The sequence below is a fragment of the Heteronotia binoei genome, chromosome 2 (genome assembly GCF_032191835.1).
Source record: "Heteronotia binoei isolate CCM8104 ecotype False Entrance Well chromosome 2, APGP_CSIRO_Hbin_v1, whole genome shotgun sequence".
NCBI classification, from domain to species: Eukaryota; Metazoa; Chordata; class Lepidosauria; order Squamata; family Gekkonidae; genus Heteronotia; species Heteronotia binoei.
Genome location: NC_083224.1, coordinates 82,813,602 through 82,831,313, shown reverse-complemented (window position 1 = coordinate 82,831,313; position 17,712 = coordinate 82,813,602). Strand labels below are relative to the sequence as shown.

Below are 17,712 nucleotides of genomic sequence, written 5' to 3'. Positions count from 1 at the left end.
TCTGCCGAGGCTGAAGATGCACTCTGCCCAGACTCTGCACTCTGCCCAGTTAGAAGCCAGAACCCAGCTGCCGCTCCTGCCGGGCCTGGGACGAGCAGGCAAGGGGCTGCTGCATCCATCAGGCAGAGGAAGGGGCACCACAAGCAAAAGGCCCTGCCTCTGCTGCAGGTGGAGGGATGGTCCAGCCTGATGGAGAGGAGAGGGCTCACCTTGGCAGGACGGTGTGCCCACATTGCCATCGGGGGGGGGGTTCCTCGGCGCAGGCGGTGGGTGCCTTACCTTGGCTGCGGCACTCGAGTTGCCGGGCTGGCCTCACTCGCTTGGGGCAGAAAGTTTCCCGCAGGTTCTGGAGTCCCTCCAGTGGAGGGTCCCTACATAGAGAAGGGGGGGTTAATAGAGTGGCCTCCCTCCCCCCAGCATAGCTATGGGCCTGGCTGCTGTCCTCAAATGATAACATAATGAAGGAGAAAGAAGATGCAGGAAGAGTTCTATGATTCATTGTGGCAAAAGTGTACCATTGTATGCTCCTGCCTAAGGAAATTATGGCTTCTGTGGATCAAACATGGGAATTTGATTATGAGGTATTAGATATGGGATAAACAGGGACAGTTATATGCAAGCTGCAGAGGAAAAGCCTTTACAGAAGTACTTGGATTTCAAAGAGATGTTGCTTAGAGGAAATTGACACTCTCCTGTCTCTAGTAGGTGGACCAACCCCATGCTCAGATTGCCAGGTGACTTTTGTGAACCTGAAGTGTGATTCCTCAAAGAAGGGCAAAGGACGTCGGGCTCGCAACTCTCCCAACAAGGAGGTGACTCGCATCACGCTGGAGTTTGAAGCTGAAATCAAACCAGAAGAGATCACAGGTAGAGAAGAGATTGAGAAAGCTTGGATTTTGTAATAGCCTGTGCAGATGATGGTAGGAAGGAGACACGGAGTTCCCATTTCAGACCCAAACAAGACATTACTTCTGACAAGACTTAAGTCAAGGTTCCCAGCTGTGTTCCTTTTACAGTGAAAGGGGATGGTAAGGAGCTAAAGTTCCCAAGTGTGTTGGAGCCCAATTCAGGTAAGAAGCATAGTGTAAGGGGAGGAGAGACTTCAGCTGTCTCTCTCACACAATTTTCCCAAGCCAGAACAGGTGCAGAGAGGGGCAATTTGCCTCATTATTGGGGTTGCATGTGCACTGACTGCAGCACATGCAGCCTTGCAGCAGAGCAAATAGGGGCCTCAAAGGCTGTATTGAGTCAGGAAAATTCCTGAGCTGAATTGGGCCCTGGCTTGCTTGGGAATGTTAATTGCCAGACATCGCATATGTCTGTAGAAGAAGCACAGTTGAGATGGGAACCCAAGTGGTGTCACAGGTAACATCTAGTTTGGAACTCAGAAGAAAGTGAGAAGTGGAGGCTGTTAGGCCTGCTTTCATTGTGTACCACTGAATGACATTGTGGAAAAGACAAGTTATAATGTGTCACTTATATGCTAGTTTGCTGGAATACAGTAATGGAAGGCTTTTTAAATCTGAAACTGGTGTTAGGGGAACTCAGGTATTTTGTCTTTCCAACTGACTGTGGCTGGCCCTTGCTTTATCTGGTCCTTGTAAGCTGATTAATTCATCATGTACTGTTTCTGTCCTCACAAGGTCAGAAAAATGTTGCTTTCCAAACCTCTTCTCTCCACTCAGCTGTTAAAAGAATAGGGGTGCACCCCTTAAGGCCAAATGCTGATCCCTCTCCCCACATTGGCACTATATTCCACATAAAACAATCAGATACATGAGATGGAAAGCAAAACAAAACCTAGACACCAGCAGTATGACTGCCAGTAAAAATTGATCATATGTGTTCTCTTGCCTTAATTCTCAGGGGCTTGATGTTCCAAAAAGCTATTTCTAGGGCTAAGTTTGGCTTGACACCTAAATAATTAGACATAGGTGACTTTCATAATGTCTTCTAGGTTAGCTTCTTACAGTCAACGGGAACAATTATTGGCAGGGCTGAAGACTGTTAGTGAAAGTTGTAAAAATTTTATTGCACTTCAGACAGAACATAAGAACATAAGAGAAGCCATGTTAGATCAGGCCAATGGCCCATCCAGTCCAACACACTGTATCACACAGTGGCAAAATTTATAAATATATAAATATATATATATATATATACACACACACACACACACACACACAAACACACACACACTGTGGCTAATAGCCACTGATGGACCTCTGCTCCAAATTTTTATCTAAACCCCTCTTGAAGGTGACAGCTTATACAAATATCAAGTTTAAATGCTCGTTTAAAATTAATAGCTAAATTATAGGTTTATCTCACAATGAAATGAAGTTTTTAATTCTTTTAACTATGCCTTCAAGGGGAATTGTAAACAGTTATAATGGCCACTGGCAAAAGCTGATAGGCAGTACTGTATATGAAGCTATTGATCTTCTCCATGGTCTCTGTGCAGTCTCACACATGGGTACTGCTGGAGAGCACAGACCCGACTTCAGAGATTGAATAGCTAGCCTCAGTCTTTTTGGCACACTTTTTCCCTTGCTCTAGGGAGCAGGCATTGACTGCATATGCCTGGAGCAAGGGGGAAGGTGCTCCTCCCACTCAGTTTCTTCTTTTCTGTCCATCTGGTAGGACCTAGTTCACTGCGCTGTTCTTTACTTCTCAGAGGCTCCGTCTTCCTCGACCTTTCTTCCTTCATTTTCGTCATCTAGTATTGTAGTTTTTTCCCTCACTCCTGGGTGGGAAAGAAGGATCCTTTAGTGACTGTCTTCATTTGGATTTCCCCCCCTTTTCTTTTCCCTTTCTTTGGACTTTATAGAAGGGCCTCAAAACAGTGCATTCACTGTCGGAGTAAATTTTCCTCATCCAACGGATATTCACATTGTTTATTTTGCATGGGGGAATCTCACAAAATTGACTCTTGCACCCACTGCCTCGCCTTCATGAAGCAGGTACATCAAAATTGGGCAGCTAGACTGCGGAGCCACCTCATTGAGTTATTTCTTACACCAGGCATATCTCACTTGGTGTCTCCCTCTTTCCACCTCCCCCATCTGAAAAAAGGTATTCAGCAGGTTTGGCAGCTTCAGCTACTTTGACAGTTAAAAAGCACAAGTCCAACAAATCCTCCAAGCATTCTGACCCTTATTCAAAACACAAGAAACAGGACAAGACCCATCGCCTATATTCCGACGATATGCCTTCACGGCATGTGCCCAGCCATCTGCCATGGTTTCGACATGCTCTACCGTGACCTCGGTACCACCATCAACAGCTACGGTCCTGTTATCCATAGTGTTGACCATTTCTTCTGAGCTTTCAGTGCCTATGGATGTCATCTCTGATCCAGCTCCTAACTTACAGCTCACTACACAGACAGTTAATCTTCCTGGATCACCATGTATCCATGGTAAGATGCCATCAGATTTTCTTGAATCAGGCACCATGCATCTTCCCATGCTGATGCCAACATTCAACATGACCACCCTTGCATTTATCATGACTCTCACTATACTACTGAGCGTTCTTCTTGGGTGTGCCATATCACAATCCTCTGAGACTCTATAGATCATGATTTTTCCACTTCTTGGCTCCGTCACACTGCCACACAACATTGTTCCAATATTCCCAATGCCTACATCTCTCGGGTTCATCATGTGGCCACTCAAAGAGACTGCAGTGACTTGGACCCTTACTATGACTCCGACTAGGAAACCAAACTTCATCATGTTGCTAGCCTGACTATTTATTCATTTATTCAATTTCTCTCCTACCCTTCCTGCAAGTAGGCTCAGGGTGGGTCACAACATTAGATTAAACCAATAAATCAAGCATTAAAATTTGTAAAGCTGTCACCCAAACAAGATAGAATTCAAACAGTGATGTCCCAGTAGCATTTAGTATAAAACATAGTAAATGCCCTGCTCTCAGCCAAGCCAAGAGCAGAATACTGCTACTGCATTAATTTTCTTCTGGAAGGCAGAATTCAGAAATGTGAATCCAAACCTGCAGTCCAAACTAATAAAAATACACTCTGCCACCTAATTCCCACTTCAGTGTGCTGCATGTATAAACAAGTCTTTACCTTTCTTTTCTCATTTGCTCTGCTGCTTGCTCCCCACCTTAAGCAAGGCAAGGTCATACAAAGGCACCACGGGCTGCATATTAACCATAGTGCACAGAAGAGTGGTACTGCCTCATACTTAACATACATCTTGTTGGCGCACATGTTGAAAAGCTTGGCCACTACTGGTCTACAGTGAGAGCTGGTCCATACTTTCCACTGACAAGGAATGCACCACTTGCCCATCAGACATCCCAATAAACACCTGTAATATTTATAACTGGGGCATAAAGTGGCCAGGTGCTGAGGAACTGTGGCAGGTCACAGCTCCATGGATTGTATCCCTGTGTGTTTGAATATGTTTCCTTTTCTTATACTGTGGATAGTTACAAAGAAATATATGGTGAACAGGCAGCAAACTTGTTAGCCTTCTAAATCATTAATCATCTTTGAGTAGGGTGTGCATATTTGCAGAAATACATAAAATGGTCAGGCTGCCCACTGAAAGGCTACAGCACTCATTGAAGTAGATGGCATTGCATGAACAGTGGCTAGAATGAAGAAGGGACACAAAATTCCCTTCAGAAATGATTTCCCTCATCCTAGTGCTAGGTAACAGCACAATCTTCTCCCTTTGTCTCCAGCCAGCTGCAATCTGAATTGTGTGCGGCAGAAGGTGGAGAAAAAACTGAAGTCAGCGATCAAAGCCCTGAAGAAATCCATAAACCAGGAAAGATTCCTGATCCGCTTTTCTGGAATGGAGTACGAATTGGCCCGGAAGCTAAGCTTGTCTTCTGAGAGGCAAGAGAGCTGTGGGCCAGGACAGCAGAGACTGGGATCCAAGTGTGGTAAGGAAACAACCTGAGTTAGTTAGGAGTAAGGAGGGAAGGGATTCAGGAGCCATGTGCACATTAATCACAAGCCTTCAGTACTACCCTGCTGCTCTGACACCCTTGCTGCCAGCTCTAACATCCTTGGCAGCCAGTTGCATGTGCTTATGGACAATAGATTCAGATACTGTGCTCACTCTGTGGAGAGCCTAATCTGTATTATTGTACCCTGGGCAGGTGGGAAATCCCATAGTTGGTGACTCAAGATGTTGTCTTGAGCATTGCCTTTCTACCCGTGTCACTAGTGCATCTGCCTCTCTCTTAGTTAGCTGCCTGCAAGGAACATATTACCACGGCCAGATGGAACAGTGCATCCCTTGCCCTCCAGGGACCTACCAGGAGAAAGAAGGCCAACTTTCCTGTGACCTTTGCCCTGGAAGTGATGCTTATGGGCCAGCTGGAGCAACAAATATAAGCAGCTGTGCAGGTACAGCATTGAGTTGCAACTTATCCTAAACCTATAGCTGAGGTACAGTATTATAGTACACATGAGTGCCTGTCCCAGAGTGACTAACATTAGTGTTAGGAATGGGGGCACTTCTGTGGTCACTGCAAAGGGAATGGAAAGAACAAGATCCACAGAACTGTACTGCCTGCTGTTACCCTTCCAAATGAGAGAGAAATTATTATATATCTAGCAAGTATTTGGTAAGTAAATTCAAATCTTCCACTCAGTTAACTTTTGCAGCTCTAGGATGGTCGTTTTGTATGTAAGCAGTTGTCATGTTACACCAATATTGCAACCATAGATACTACAAGCTGTTTTACTGCAGCAGCATCTCAAGCAACCCTCCCTTTGAAAAAGGGCCTCAAAATAATAATACCCTTTAGTGGTTTGGGGGTTTTTTTATCCTGGATTCACAAACTAAAAAAGCAAGCCTGATTCTCAAGAACCTGCAGCTGTCTGCTGAATAGAGGTTACAAACTGGAGTACGTTTCCTAATTATCTGAATACTGACAAGGAAAACTATTGCCATAAATTGCATTCAAAGGTAAGAAATGGTCAACAGGAAGGTGTGAAGTATGCAAGGCAGATTTTTCAGAATCTCTTTCCTATTCAACTTCAGATCTTTCATCATAAATAACAAACCCCCTATAGCACAACAGTGGGCTAAATGAAAGAATCTGAATTTGCAAAGGTGGAACCATTGGGCAGTTCAGATTCCCAGCCCATTTGTTCAAATCTGCTTCCCACCCAGGATTTGGATACATTGCTCTAACTCTGGACTTTCCCCCTCATGTCATGATATTATCACATTCCAGTATAGAGGCACAAATGTTGCTGTAGGCAACTTCTGGGATGGTGAATGGTTCCCATGGTGCTGTTCCATAGCTCCATAATGCATGTTGCATGCAGCTGATGCTATAGAAGTGACATGTGCAGGGAAGCAATGCTTCATCTGGACTAGTGATTATTTCTTTTTCTTGAATGGCCCACAGGTCAGTGTCCCCCTGGCCAGTACTCTGTGGATGGCTTCAAACCCTGCCAGCTATGTCCACGTGGCACCTACCAACCAGAAATTGGTCGAGCTTTGTGCTTCCACTGTGGTGGAGGGCTGACCACCAAACATGATGGAGCATTTTCCTTCCAGGATTGTGACACTAAAGGTATGTGTGGAGCAGCAGCTCAGAGCCAAACTAAATGTGCTAGTGTCCTTGTGTATGCCGTAAGGACAACGTCACATATAGTTTGGCTCTATGTCTTGGAATAACACAATCCACTCAAGGCAGGGATGTAGTAGGACAATAATTTAGTGAATTGAATCATCCACATCTGAGCTATGCTATACACATAGTGCTAGCTCTCCAGAGTTGTGGCACATCAGAGTGATTCATTAAGAGATGGAAACAGTGCATTTTTATAGTCTGCATTACTTTGGTTAAATATGTGTCTGGGGATTTACCTGAGGGGCTGCTGGAGTCTGGTCCTCCTTGGGCCTGCTAGACTCACCACTTCTTATGGTGTTGGAATAGCCACCAAAAGGAGCTCAAGGCACCTGGGCCATTGTGGCTGGAAGAGCTGCTGAGGATCTAGGCTGCCCCACTGCATCTGAGGAGGGCCTGATGCTGTCTGATTTGCCAGTGGGGAGGCTAGGGCAAGCTCATCCCAACCAGAAGAAGAGGTCTCAGCATCCCAAACCCACTCCCAAGATCAGAGAGAGTAGAAGATGGGTGCCTCCATCCCCCAGAGGGGCCCAGTGAAAGCTGTCCTGATCTGGGAAGGTAGCAGGAGGAAGACCCACTCTTCACCTGGCTGACACCTCCAGGCTGGGGGACATTAGAAAGGTGGAGGAACTGAAAACCTAGGGCAAGAGGTGGGGCCTCCACCTGGTGGGAAGAGGCTATAAGGAGGGACCCAGGAAACAAGCCAGGGAGAAAAAAGTTATTCAGCTCACAGAAGGGGCAAGAGCTGCATCCACATGAAGCAATTCCCTCCTCTCTCTATTGTGAGGCCTTACAGGCCCTAGAGCAGGGGTGAGGAACAGTGGCTCTCCAGACATTTTTTTTTGCCTACAACTCCCATCAGCCCCAGCCATTGGCCATGCTGGCTGGGGCTGATGGGAGTTGTAGGCAAAAAACATCTGGAGAGCCATTGTTCCCCACCCCTGCCCTAGAGGGATGTGTACTGACATGGCTGAGGGTTGGACCTCCTGGGCTGGAACAGCAGAGGCACCACGTTACACTAATAAGATACATTTATTACAAGGGATTCTTGTTTGCAAAATACTGATGCTACCTATCAGATGATACATAGGATTTGTATGCCCAGGGAATGTACACCAGCTTAAGTTCCGTAATGGAAAAAAAGTGGGATTGAAATTAGATAAATAGATATCTAAATGTTTGCAAAATGGCAAGGTTTTAGAGGATGGAAGCATAGTAGTCACTTCTGAGTACCCAGAAAATGCATTATTCCTACATTTTTATTGCATAAAAAGGTAAAGGTAGTCCCCTGTGCAAGCACCAGTCATTTCCGACTCTGGGGTGACATTGCATCACGACATTTTCATGGCAGACTTTTTACAGGGTGGTTTGCCATTGCCTTCCCCAGTCATTGACACTTTCCCCCCAGTAAGCTGAGTACTCATTTTACTGACCTCAGAAAGATGGAAGGCTGAGTCAACCTTGAGCCAGCTACCTGAACCCAGCTTCCACCAGGATCAAACTCAGGTCGTGAGCAGAGCTTGGACTGCAATACTGCAGCTTTACCACCCTGTGCCATGGGGCTGCTTTACATTTATTGCATAGATACCCAAAAATATTTATTGGCTCTCTGGTTCTTCTTGAGTAATAAAGAATCCCAGTAAAGTCCTCCACTGCACCTAGGACTGTTAAACATTTTTAGAATGACTCTGCGTTTAGTATTCAGGGAATTCAGTATAGTCAGAAGTTTAGGTGAAATGAATGTCTTGTCTTGTGAGGTCCCTGACACGTTTCTCTTCTATTCAATGTGTAGTTCAATGTTCCCCAGGCCATTATTATAATACCAGTGTCCATCGCTGCATCCGTTGTGCTGTAGGCACCTACCAGCCAGACTTCCGCCAAAACTACTGCATTACATGCCCTGGGAATACCACCACAGACTTCGATGGCTCAACTTCAGTATCACAGTGCAAAAGTATGCTTTCTTTTCTGTCAGTTGTATGGAATTTGGGGGGAAGGCTTAATCCCAGATTTTGTGATACTCTACTATCTGTGACACCGTCATCAGTGTAATATACAAACACCACTGAACTGATCTCGGCTTCATTGACTTCCTGCTGTTTTTTCTTATGCATGTAGATCGTCAATGTGGAGGGGAGCTGGGTGAATATACTGGTTATATTGAGTCTCCCAACTACCCTGGAAATTACCCTGCAAATGTGGAGTGCACTTGGAATATCAATCCACCTCCAAAGCGCAAGATTCTGATTGTGGTGCCTGAAATCTTCCTGCCATCTGAGGATGAATGTGGGGATGTCCTAGTTATGCGGAAAAACTGTAGGTAACCGAATGTTGTGCTAAAGCTATGTAAAGGGTAATGAGCAGTCAGAATATGTGTAAATTCCTCCCAGCTGTCTGGAAGGTAGAAATCAAGGAACCAATAGTTATCTTCTTCTTTTTCTGTCAGAACCAAGTTCAAGTTCAAGAACCTTTAATGGCATAAAACAGTCAGAACCACTAAGTGATCAAGCCAAATCATTTGTGAGGCAGTTATCTGAAGGCAAACAGCCAAGCAAAGCAATTAGGGATGGGTAGCAGCTAATGATAAAATATGGATACTGAAGAGATAGACCAGGGTCAAAATCTTTATAGGACTATGGTGAGCACTATTGGTCCTTGTGGCAAATGTTTCCACTGCCATGAAAATTAATATTATTCCCTGGCTATCTGTAGAAAAAGAAGAAGACTGCATATTTATACCCCGCCCTTCTCTCTGACTCAGAGCGGCTTACAATCTCCTATATCTTCTCCCCCCACAACAGACACCCTGTGAGGTGGGTGGGACTGAGAGGGCTCCCACAGCAGCTGCCCTTTCAAGGACAACTCCTGCGATAACTATGACCATTCCAGCAGGTGCAGGTGGAGAAGTGGGGAATCAAACCTGGTTCTTCCAGATAAAAGTCCGCACACTTAACCGCTACACCAAAATGGCTCTGTACTGGTGCCGCTGCAGAGAACATGCCAGCATGTGTTCCCACCAGCAAGATGCTGTGGGAATACAGAGAATAAAGTGCTTGAATCCTGCTTCTGGATTCTCCACTTTAAGACCTATAGCAATTTACAGTGCTAAAAGCTCACAATTTAAATATTAGGCTTGAGTGTGTAGAATTAGCATACAGATTTAAATTAGAATGCAGGCAATCCCTAAGCTGACCACCACAAGAAAGGTTTGTGAATTACTTAGCATTTGTTAACCTTGTATTTTCCATCATCATCCATGCTGATGAACAAAGGACCAGTGTACATTTCCTCCCTTGCATTCCCCCCCACTACATTAAGACACTTCTGTAGTGCTCTGAAGCAGCTTGTCTGCATAGTGCACCATGTTCTACTCTGCAGATTTTGTGTGTTCTGTTTTGCGAAATGTGATGTTGCTGTGACATCAAATACAACACACACACCCGCCAAAACTACAATTCCACACATTTGCATCTACAGGTGGAGGAATCCAAATCTTCAAAGGTGGCCACTATACAAATAAGTCCAAGCGTTTTACCTATAGGTTTATTTGAGTCTATAGAAATTTCAGTCTAAGTGACTATGTAAGAGGAAAGGTGCCTTCAAATATTGACTATTGCTATTACCTTGAAAACAGTCTTCGGTATGAGCCAGTTTTTGTCTCATAATTAAAGCAACTGGTGCCGGTGTAAATGGCCAAATCTTCAATCAACCACCGGAAACAATAACACTTTCACACTGTCTGTGGGTAAATGCATTCTTATTTAGTGCAAAACAAAATAAGACAAAGGAACACTTAATATTAGAAAACCCCACAAAGTCACTACATCAGTCTCTTAAAGGCAAATGCGTCTTCCAATGAACTGTGTGTGGGTATGGGTGGAGTCTTTTAGTGTTCCGCTCATGGTTTGTACAGAGAGAAATAAGGAACCGCTTATTGAAGGAATATTCACAGTTTCGCTTATCAAGTTCTTCAGCCTTTTCTCCCGCTGTTTCACGAAGCTGATAGCAGATGTTGAGAGCATGCATTGATCTGTGTCATAGAAAAAAAGTACTGTGGCTTCGTGAAAAGTCGGAAGAAAAGTCTGAAGAACCTGATGATAAGCGAAACCGTGAGGAGTCCTTCAATAAGCGATTCCTTATTTCACTCTGTACAAACCATGTGCAGAACACTTAAAGACTCCACCCATACACACACATAGTTCACTTGGTAGATGCATTTGCCCTTAAGAGACTGATGTAGTGACTTTGTGGGGGTTTTCTAATATTAAGTGTTCCTTTGTCTTATTTTGTTCTGCACTAAATAAGAATGCATTTACACACGGTGTGATAGTGTTATTGTTTCCGGTGGTCATTTGCAGTTTTTGTCTCATGGCTTTGGAGGACTTTGACAAAGGTGAAGACAAAGTATCAGGGAGAGCATTACTTAAATTGCTTGGATCCATTTTTCTGCTCTGCACCTCAGGTGTTTTAGTGCTGTCTTTGTGGACGTGAACTATTCCAAATTATATTTGGTCCTGTTATGTTCTCCTCTGCAGCCTCTCCCTCCTCCATTACTACCTATGAGACATGCCAGACTTATGAGAGGCCCATAGCTTTCACTGCAAGGTCCCGAAAGCTGTGGATCAACTTCAAAACTAGTGAAGCCAACAGCGCCCGAGGCTTTCAGATTCCCTATGTCACCTATGATGGTAAGTAGGAAGAAGATGATGCATGTGACCAAAATGCAATCAAGATCAGGAGTGTGGTCCAAGGTCCTAACACTCCCTCCGGCATTTGGAATTTGGCTAAAAGGTAGTTCCACAGAAAACTCCACTAATCATCTTATGAAGGTCTTTCAATAGGAGCAGAACTTTTTAAATTGATAAGGAATAATAGGCCAAGCAGCAAAGTTTAAGCAGTAGCTACTTTTCAAGCATAACTCTTTGTGGGACACAGAATAACTCTTGTGTTATTCATTCCAGCAACTGCCACTCTTCCTTTGTGACTCTTCTGGCCTTCCAGATCCAATTACCCTTTTGTACTGATTTGTGGATTCATTCAGTCATTTCTCAGTTACTGTTTATAGCTGGTTAATATTATTTACTGGGTTTGTTTACTGCATATAGACATAGATGAGTTTGCTCACTGACTGCATCCTCCTCCACCCTCATCTCATTGATTCTTTTTTCATTCATCATTGTAGAGGATTATGAGCAGCTGGTGGAGGACATTGTACGGGATGGCCGGCTTTATGCGTCTGAAAACCATCAGGAAATACTAAAGGTGAGACTGCTGATAGTGCACTAGTGTAGTATTTAGTATTCACAAAACCCTCTGCCATTTCCAGTTTGAAAAAGATAGATGGCAGGAAATCTGCCCACAGTCTTAAACAGCTGCTGCCATTTGGAATAGGCAGTACCAGCCTACATGGACCAGTATAATGGCTCAGAGTAAGTCCAGTTTCACATAGTACTGTTGGCATCATGTCCTTGTTCTCAGGCCCAAACTCCCTCTTTCCCTTCATTTGCTGCCTCTAGAGAAAGGAGAGAAAATGTTAGTTTGATATTGACATATCATGAACTTTTAAAAAATGCATTACATATTGTTGGAAAGACCTAGATTAGTAATAGCCATGTATTTCCACCATTAAATGTAAGTTGAACTCTAGAGGTGCTCTCTGGATTTTTGGATCTTTCTTGTGTTTTACTGCTTAGTGTGTTCAGATGACTTGGAATACTGCATACCACAAGCTGGTGAATCAGGGTATGCTGATTCAGTCTCAGATCTGCCATGTATATAGCAAAGGTGATATGTGCAGACCCTGTAGATGTCAGTAGTATGACTCATAATAGTGATTTGACTGTTTGGCTTGCTTTCCCCACAGGACAAGAAGCTGATCAAGGCTTTCTTTGATGTATTGGCTCACCCACAAAACTATTTCAAATACACAGAGAAGCACAAGGAGATGCTGCCACGTTCCTTCATTAAACTCCTGCGCTCCAAAGTCTCCAGCTTTCTTAGGCCTTACAAATAGCCTCATGGTGCATTCACCAGCCTTCCAGGCTCCTCCACAACCAAGAAAACTTTCTCTTACACTTATTCTTACTTTTCAGTGACTTTTGTTACAAATACAACCCTCCCCCCATCTCTCACTATGCAGTTAATTATAACCTTGGCTTTTCTTCAAACCTAATTCATTGATGATGTTGTCTACAGAAGGAGCAGCCAGCAACCATGAGGAACCGAATCCCTATTCCTCTGTATTTTCCTAGTCTCAGCCTACAGAGATCACATATCCCACTCAGTGATGCACTCTCCACAAGTGGCCTCTGCTGGGACCTGTAACTCTAGAGCAATTTCATCCCTCTCCCATATATGCAAGTCATGTGCAGCCCCTTGCACTGCAGGGCAACTACCAAGAGGCTATTTGGGTACATCTCTGTACACGACTGTCTGCTTGTAGAAAGAAACACCCCTGTTTCCTTAACATGCCTGCAATTCTGGAACACCGATGAAATGTGGACTTCTAGCAGCTGCTAAAGAATTGGATTGGTCCAGCTGCACTCTTTTGTAAAGAACTGAAGCCACACAACAGCCAGGACATGAAAGGGTATGCCTTATTAGACTGCTGTGATTTTTAAAGGAAAAAAAGTAAATCAAGCACATTTTGCAGAGAGGATCCAAGAAAAAAACATTATTAATTTCTGGGAGAAAGATTATATACAAAAATAAAAAATCATATCTGAGAAGTGTGAAAGAAAATGGCCCATGGTTGGGATGGCAGTTTTGGTGGCTTAGGAGAACATCATTTCTTGATTGACTTCTTTGCCTTTGAAGAAAGCATTGGCCTAGCCGCATTCTTATATGTCTGGAAAAAGGGGAGGAGAACATGGTGAAAAGTGAGACTTTCCAATGTGACTCCCTCCTGATGGACACTTGTGTGGAGAGACCAGACTACTTATAAGCTCTGCCAAAGAGTAATTCAGTGTGGGGGGAGGGGGGGGGAAACAACAAGCAAGTGGTGTGAAGGGCAGGAGTGAGTGAATGTTTGTGCACTAGGATGTTCTCCTTTCTACCTTTTCATATTATTAAGTGCAATCATTTTGAGTTGTCTTTATATTATTTAGAGGGAAGGTTTTTTTCTACTAGAAATTACGATATTTATACTTGTCTGAGAAAAGAGAATGTGTGTGTGTGCGCATGTGTTTATAAAAATGAAACAAAAGAACACAAGCAAGGATTGGGATAATTATGACTAAATGTGACTAAGTTTTCAGCTCTTGGAATCTTTTGTTTTCCTCGCCACAATAAAATCTTGATGGTTGAGCTCCATGATTATGCTGTGACCACTGAAGCTACACAGGACACAGGTTGAATATCCCTAAATGACTGGAAATTATGTTTTGGCTACAAGCAGTGCTTGGGAGCCAATGCAGATGAGTCTTCATGAGACTTCACCATCTCAGAATGCATGTCAGAGAGCACATGTTAGAATTGGCTTTTTTTCTGAGGGAATGTGGCAGAATGGAGTTCTGGAACCTCTTCATGGAAACTAAATTTTCAACAAATGTTTAAAAGTTCATGAGGGGCACCCCTGCATTTCTCCTTCATTTCCCTCATAAGAGTTTCGGCACTTCTTTTTCCAGAAAAAAAGCCCTTGCTAGACTCAATCCCCCATTTAAACCCTCTCCACATATGTCATTAGTTTTGTTGTGAGGGAGGTAGTAGTCTAATCTTCCTTCTCTCTAGTAAGTTAGTTTTGCATAGGCAAGGATTTTGATGTGTTGGCAAATTCAGATCTAAGATCCTCCACCAATGTAAAGGGTCTGACCCAGCCAGCAAGTTCATTCAATTCCATTCTTTATTACCTTTTCATTTCCATGTGTCTTTTATCAATGTGAGTCTCATGATTCCCAGCATAGCCCTTTTTGGTAACCTCCCATTTTTACCAGAGAAAAAATTGATAGAAACCTATCTAGATGTTTTGGTAGGCCCTGATTTCAAACATGAGGGATGACAGGGTTCAGACCTCCCTGGAAGTTATGCCCTCTCCTTTGAAAGCTCTTTTCCCTAAGCACAGACCTATAATATTTAGTTCTCATAGGGGAAGAAAATGCTCTCTGCACATATTCAAAGAGATGCTTGTAGTCCCATGTTCCAAGGCTAAGCCCAACATCAAACACAGGTTTTGGGGTGAGCCTTGGCTGATATTATCCTGACCAGCGAGTCTTCTTTCCCAATTTAACATTTCCCTACTTAAGGTTCCTTGCTTCAGTGCAAATACTAATGACAGAATCCTAGTTTACATCGGTGTATCTGTTGCCATTTCTGAGCCATGGCCTAAAATTAACAGAACTGTAGTCTAAAGGCCTGCAACTCTGCACTCAGGCCACATCATCTTCACAGAATTTGATGCTTCCCTGCATTGATTCCTATGGTTTCCTTTTCCCTTCCTTTTGGCTGATACTGAATTTGAATCAGTTCCACTAAATTCACTGCGAACATTTCACTATTGAAGTATTTACTTTGGCGTTGATGAAATGCCTCTGAGATAAGTATAATTGTGGTACTTGATTACATTAGATCTCATAGCAGCTAAACCATGATATGTGCCCCCAATTTTATCAGATTCAGCTGTTACCTACTATACACATTTGTTTATATTGGGGGGGGGGGAGAGGAGGTGTTGTTTACTATAAATGAAAATGGAAGAGGTGGACCCAGAATCTGGGGCTAACTCCAGTGGCAAAATTTATGTCCAATGCAACTTGGACATTCTACCTGATCTCCTTCTAGCTAGATCCCTAGTTTCAATTTTGTCCTTCTCCAAGTCTAGAAAATACAAAGGTTTGAAAAGCTGAAAATTCCATCTCAACATAGGAAATGCAACCATTTTGAAAACAAAGCTGAAATATTTATACCTGCATTTATGCAGTATGCCACAGTACAGCATCTTCTGCGAAATGATTAAATGATGAAAAAGGTGTAGTCCATAAAGTTATTTGCACTTGATAAAAGAAATTGTATCTGAACTTGTAAAAAGAAAAAAGTTTGCATTTCATATTGTCTTTTTTAATTATTAAATGGAATTTCTTGGTGTTGTGTTGATCTTTCAAATGTGATTTCCATTGCTTGCTTGTGAATATCAAATGCAAATCTTTATTGCTTAAGCCTTACAGTTTTGTTCAGGCTTCTCCCTCTCCTTTTCCCCTTTGGACACTGATTTTTGGACTTGAAAGGTAGTGCTTGTACATTTCTCCATTATACCATATGCTGAGTGGAAATAAAAACACATCTTTCCTGCAACTGTCAGCAAGCACAGTGACAGAAGAACACTGCAAAAGGCAGTAGTGGAAACAACCTCCTTCCATTGCTAGGAGGGACACTTATGGCACTTCTAGATAATTGTTAGCCCTCTAGATGGGAGCACAAATTTAGTCAGGAAAGAGGAAGTAGTAGTCACTAATTACCACTGGAGTTGAGAGCTATTGATGCTACTTTCATCACAGAGAGCCAGTTTGGTGTAGTGGTTAAGTGTGTGGACTCTTATCTGGGAGAACCAGGTTTGATTCCCCAGTCCTCCACCTGAAGCTGCTGGAATGGCCTTGGGTTAGCCATAGCTATCACAGAGCTTGTCCTTGAAAGGGCAGCTTCTGAGAGAGCCTCTCAGCCCCACCTACCTCACCGGGTGTCTGTTGTTGGGGAGGAAGGAGATTGTAAGTCACTCTGAGATTCAGAGTGAAGGGTGAGATATAAATCCAATATCATCATCTTCTTAACCATCTCTGCACATCCCACAGTGTTCACCCTGTGAATATTATTAGGCAGCGATCAGAATAGACAGTGATATTGGCTGGCTAGCATACAGCCAGTGTGTCTGCATGTCAATAACCCACAGAAGCATTGTGGTCATCAGAGAAAGACATTAATTGGACACATCAGCCCCAGCCAATGGTCCCTGTTAATAAAAATTTGCATTCCTAGAAAAGCTTAGCCCAGTAGCATTTATTTTCTTTAGTAATCCTCCCACAAGCCCCTCATGGGTTAATTAGCTATTATGAGGGAAATGCGGGTTCCCCAGTCCCATTTTCCTCTGCAGATACAGGGCTTGGATAGGGGCAAAGGAGAACTTGTGGATGCTTTCCTTTTTATATAAGATTTTGCACAATTAAAGAGCTGTATAAATGTCCACCATGGCACTAGCCATTGTGACTGAAGGGAGCTTCCATATACAGAGGCAGCAAATGTCTGAGTACTAGTGGTGGCAGGCAGCAGCTGGGGAAGGCTTGGCTCTCTGGTTGGTTGCTGTGTGAAACAGTATGCTGGAGCAGTTAAACCAGTGATCTGATCCAGCAGGCTCTATTTATTTTCTAAAGATGTTCACAAACTCCCATTTGTGCCACAATGATTTATTATAAGTTAATAGACTAGAGGATAGGAAGTCAGTGGAGGAAGAAGAAAAGGGTTGGCAGGCAACTGCACTTGGGTTTGAGGGAGCCTTTGGCCAGGATGGCAGTGAGGGAAGCTGTGGACCTCCCAGTGGTGGAGAGGCAAGGAAGTCACTTCCAGGCTTCCCCAGAGGAGACACAGCAGCACAAATGATGTCATACTTCCCTCAGGTCCCCAACTTCAAATCATATGCTGGTTGCCAGATAATGCTATATGCAGGAGCACCTGGAAGTTTTTTGTAAAATTATCTACTTAGGTTTCAGGTAGCTCTAAAGTAAAAACAATGCAATAAAAAGATTTACAGAATGATTTACAGAATGCAATTTAAAAAAATAAGATTTACAGAAACTAAATGTATAGCAACTAAAATAGCAATAAAATGTAAAGCAATATATAGGAACTAAAAATGATACTCATAAAACGGTCCTTAGGGTATAAAACTAGGCCGTAAAAGCATCTAAAAATGGGACCCCTATTAAAAACCTGGGGTAAAGCAAAATGTTTTGGCTTGGTATCTTCTTGGGCAATAAGGTAGGAGCCAGTTGAGCCTTGAGGGGAGGGTTTTCAGTGGCAGCACCTGTCTGGTCACTGCCCCTGCACCTTTAAATGTGGGGAAACAGAGGTTAGCGCTTGGGAAGATAACATGCAGTGGCA

The 17,712-nt window shown here is 43.4% G+C and overlaps 1 protein-coding gene across 7 annotated transcripts in view; it reads left to right on the top strand.

Moving 5' to 3' along the window:
• The window catches only part of SCUBE3 (signal peptide, CUB domain and EGF like domain containing 3), a 262,129-nt gene extending 246,423 nt beyond the window's left edge, over positions 1-15,706 (top strand). For 4 of the 7 annotated variants that reach the window (XM_060231458.1, XM_060231454.1, XM_060231452.1 and 1 more), the window contains 9 exons: positions 703-867; positions 4,720-4,923; positions 5,231-5,392; positions 6,406-6,573; positions 8,423-8,584; positions 8,749-8,946; positions 11,166-11,318; positions 11,813-11,892; positions 12,494-15,706. In XM_060231458.1, coding sequence (XP_060087441.1) covers positions 703-867; positions 4,720-4,923; positions 5,231-5,392; positions 6,406-6,573; positions 8,423-8,584; positions 8,749-8,946; positions 11,166-11,318; positions 11,813-11,892; positions 12,494-12,643 — 1,442 coding nt within the window. In that variant the 3' untranslated portion in view covers positions 12,644-15,706. The remainder of the gene's footprint in view (positions 1-702; positions 868-4,719; positions 4,924-5,230; positions 5,393-6,405; positions 6,574-8,422; positions 8,585-8,748; positions 8,947-11,165; positions 11,319-11,812; positions 11,893-12,493) is intronic. The other 3 variants (XM_060231457.1, XM_060231453.1, XM_060231456.1) reach the window with 1 other exon arrangement.
• Positions 15,707-17,712: the final 2,006 nt, after the last annotated feature.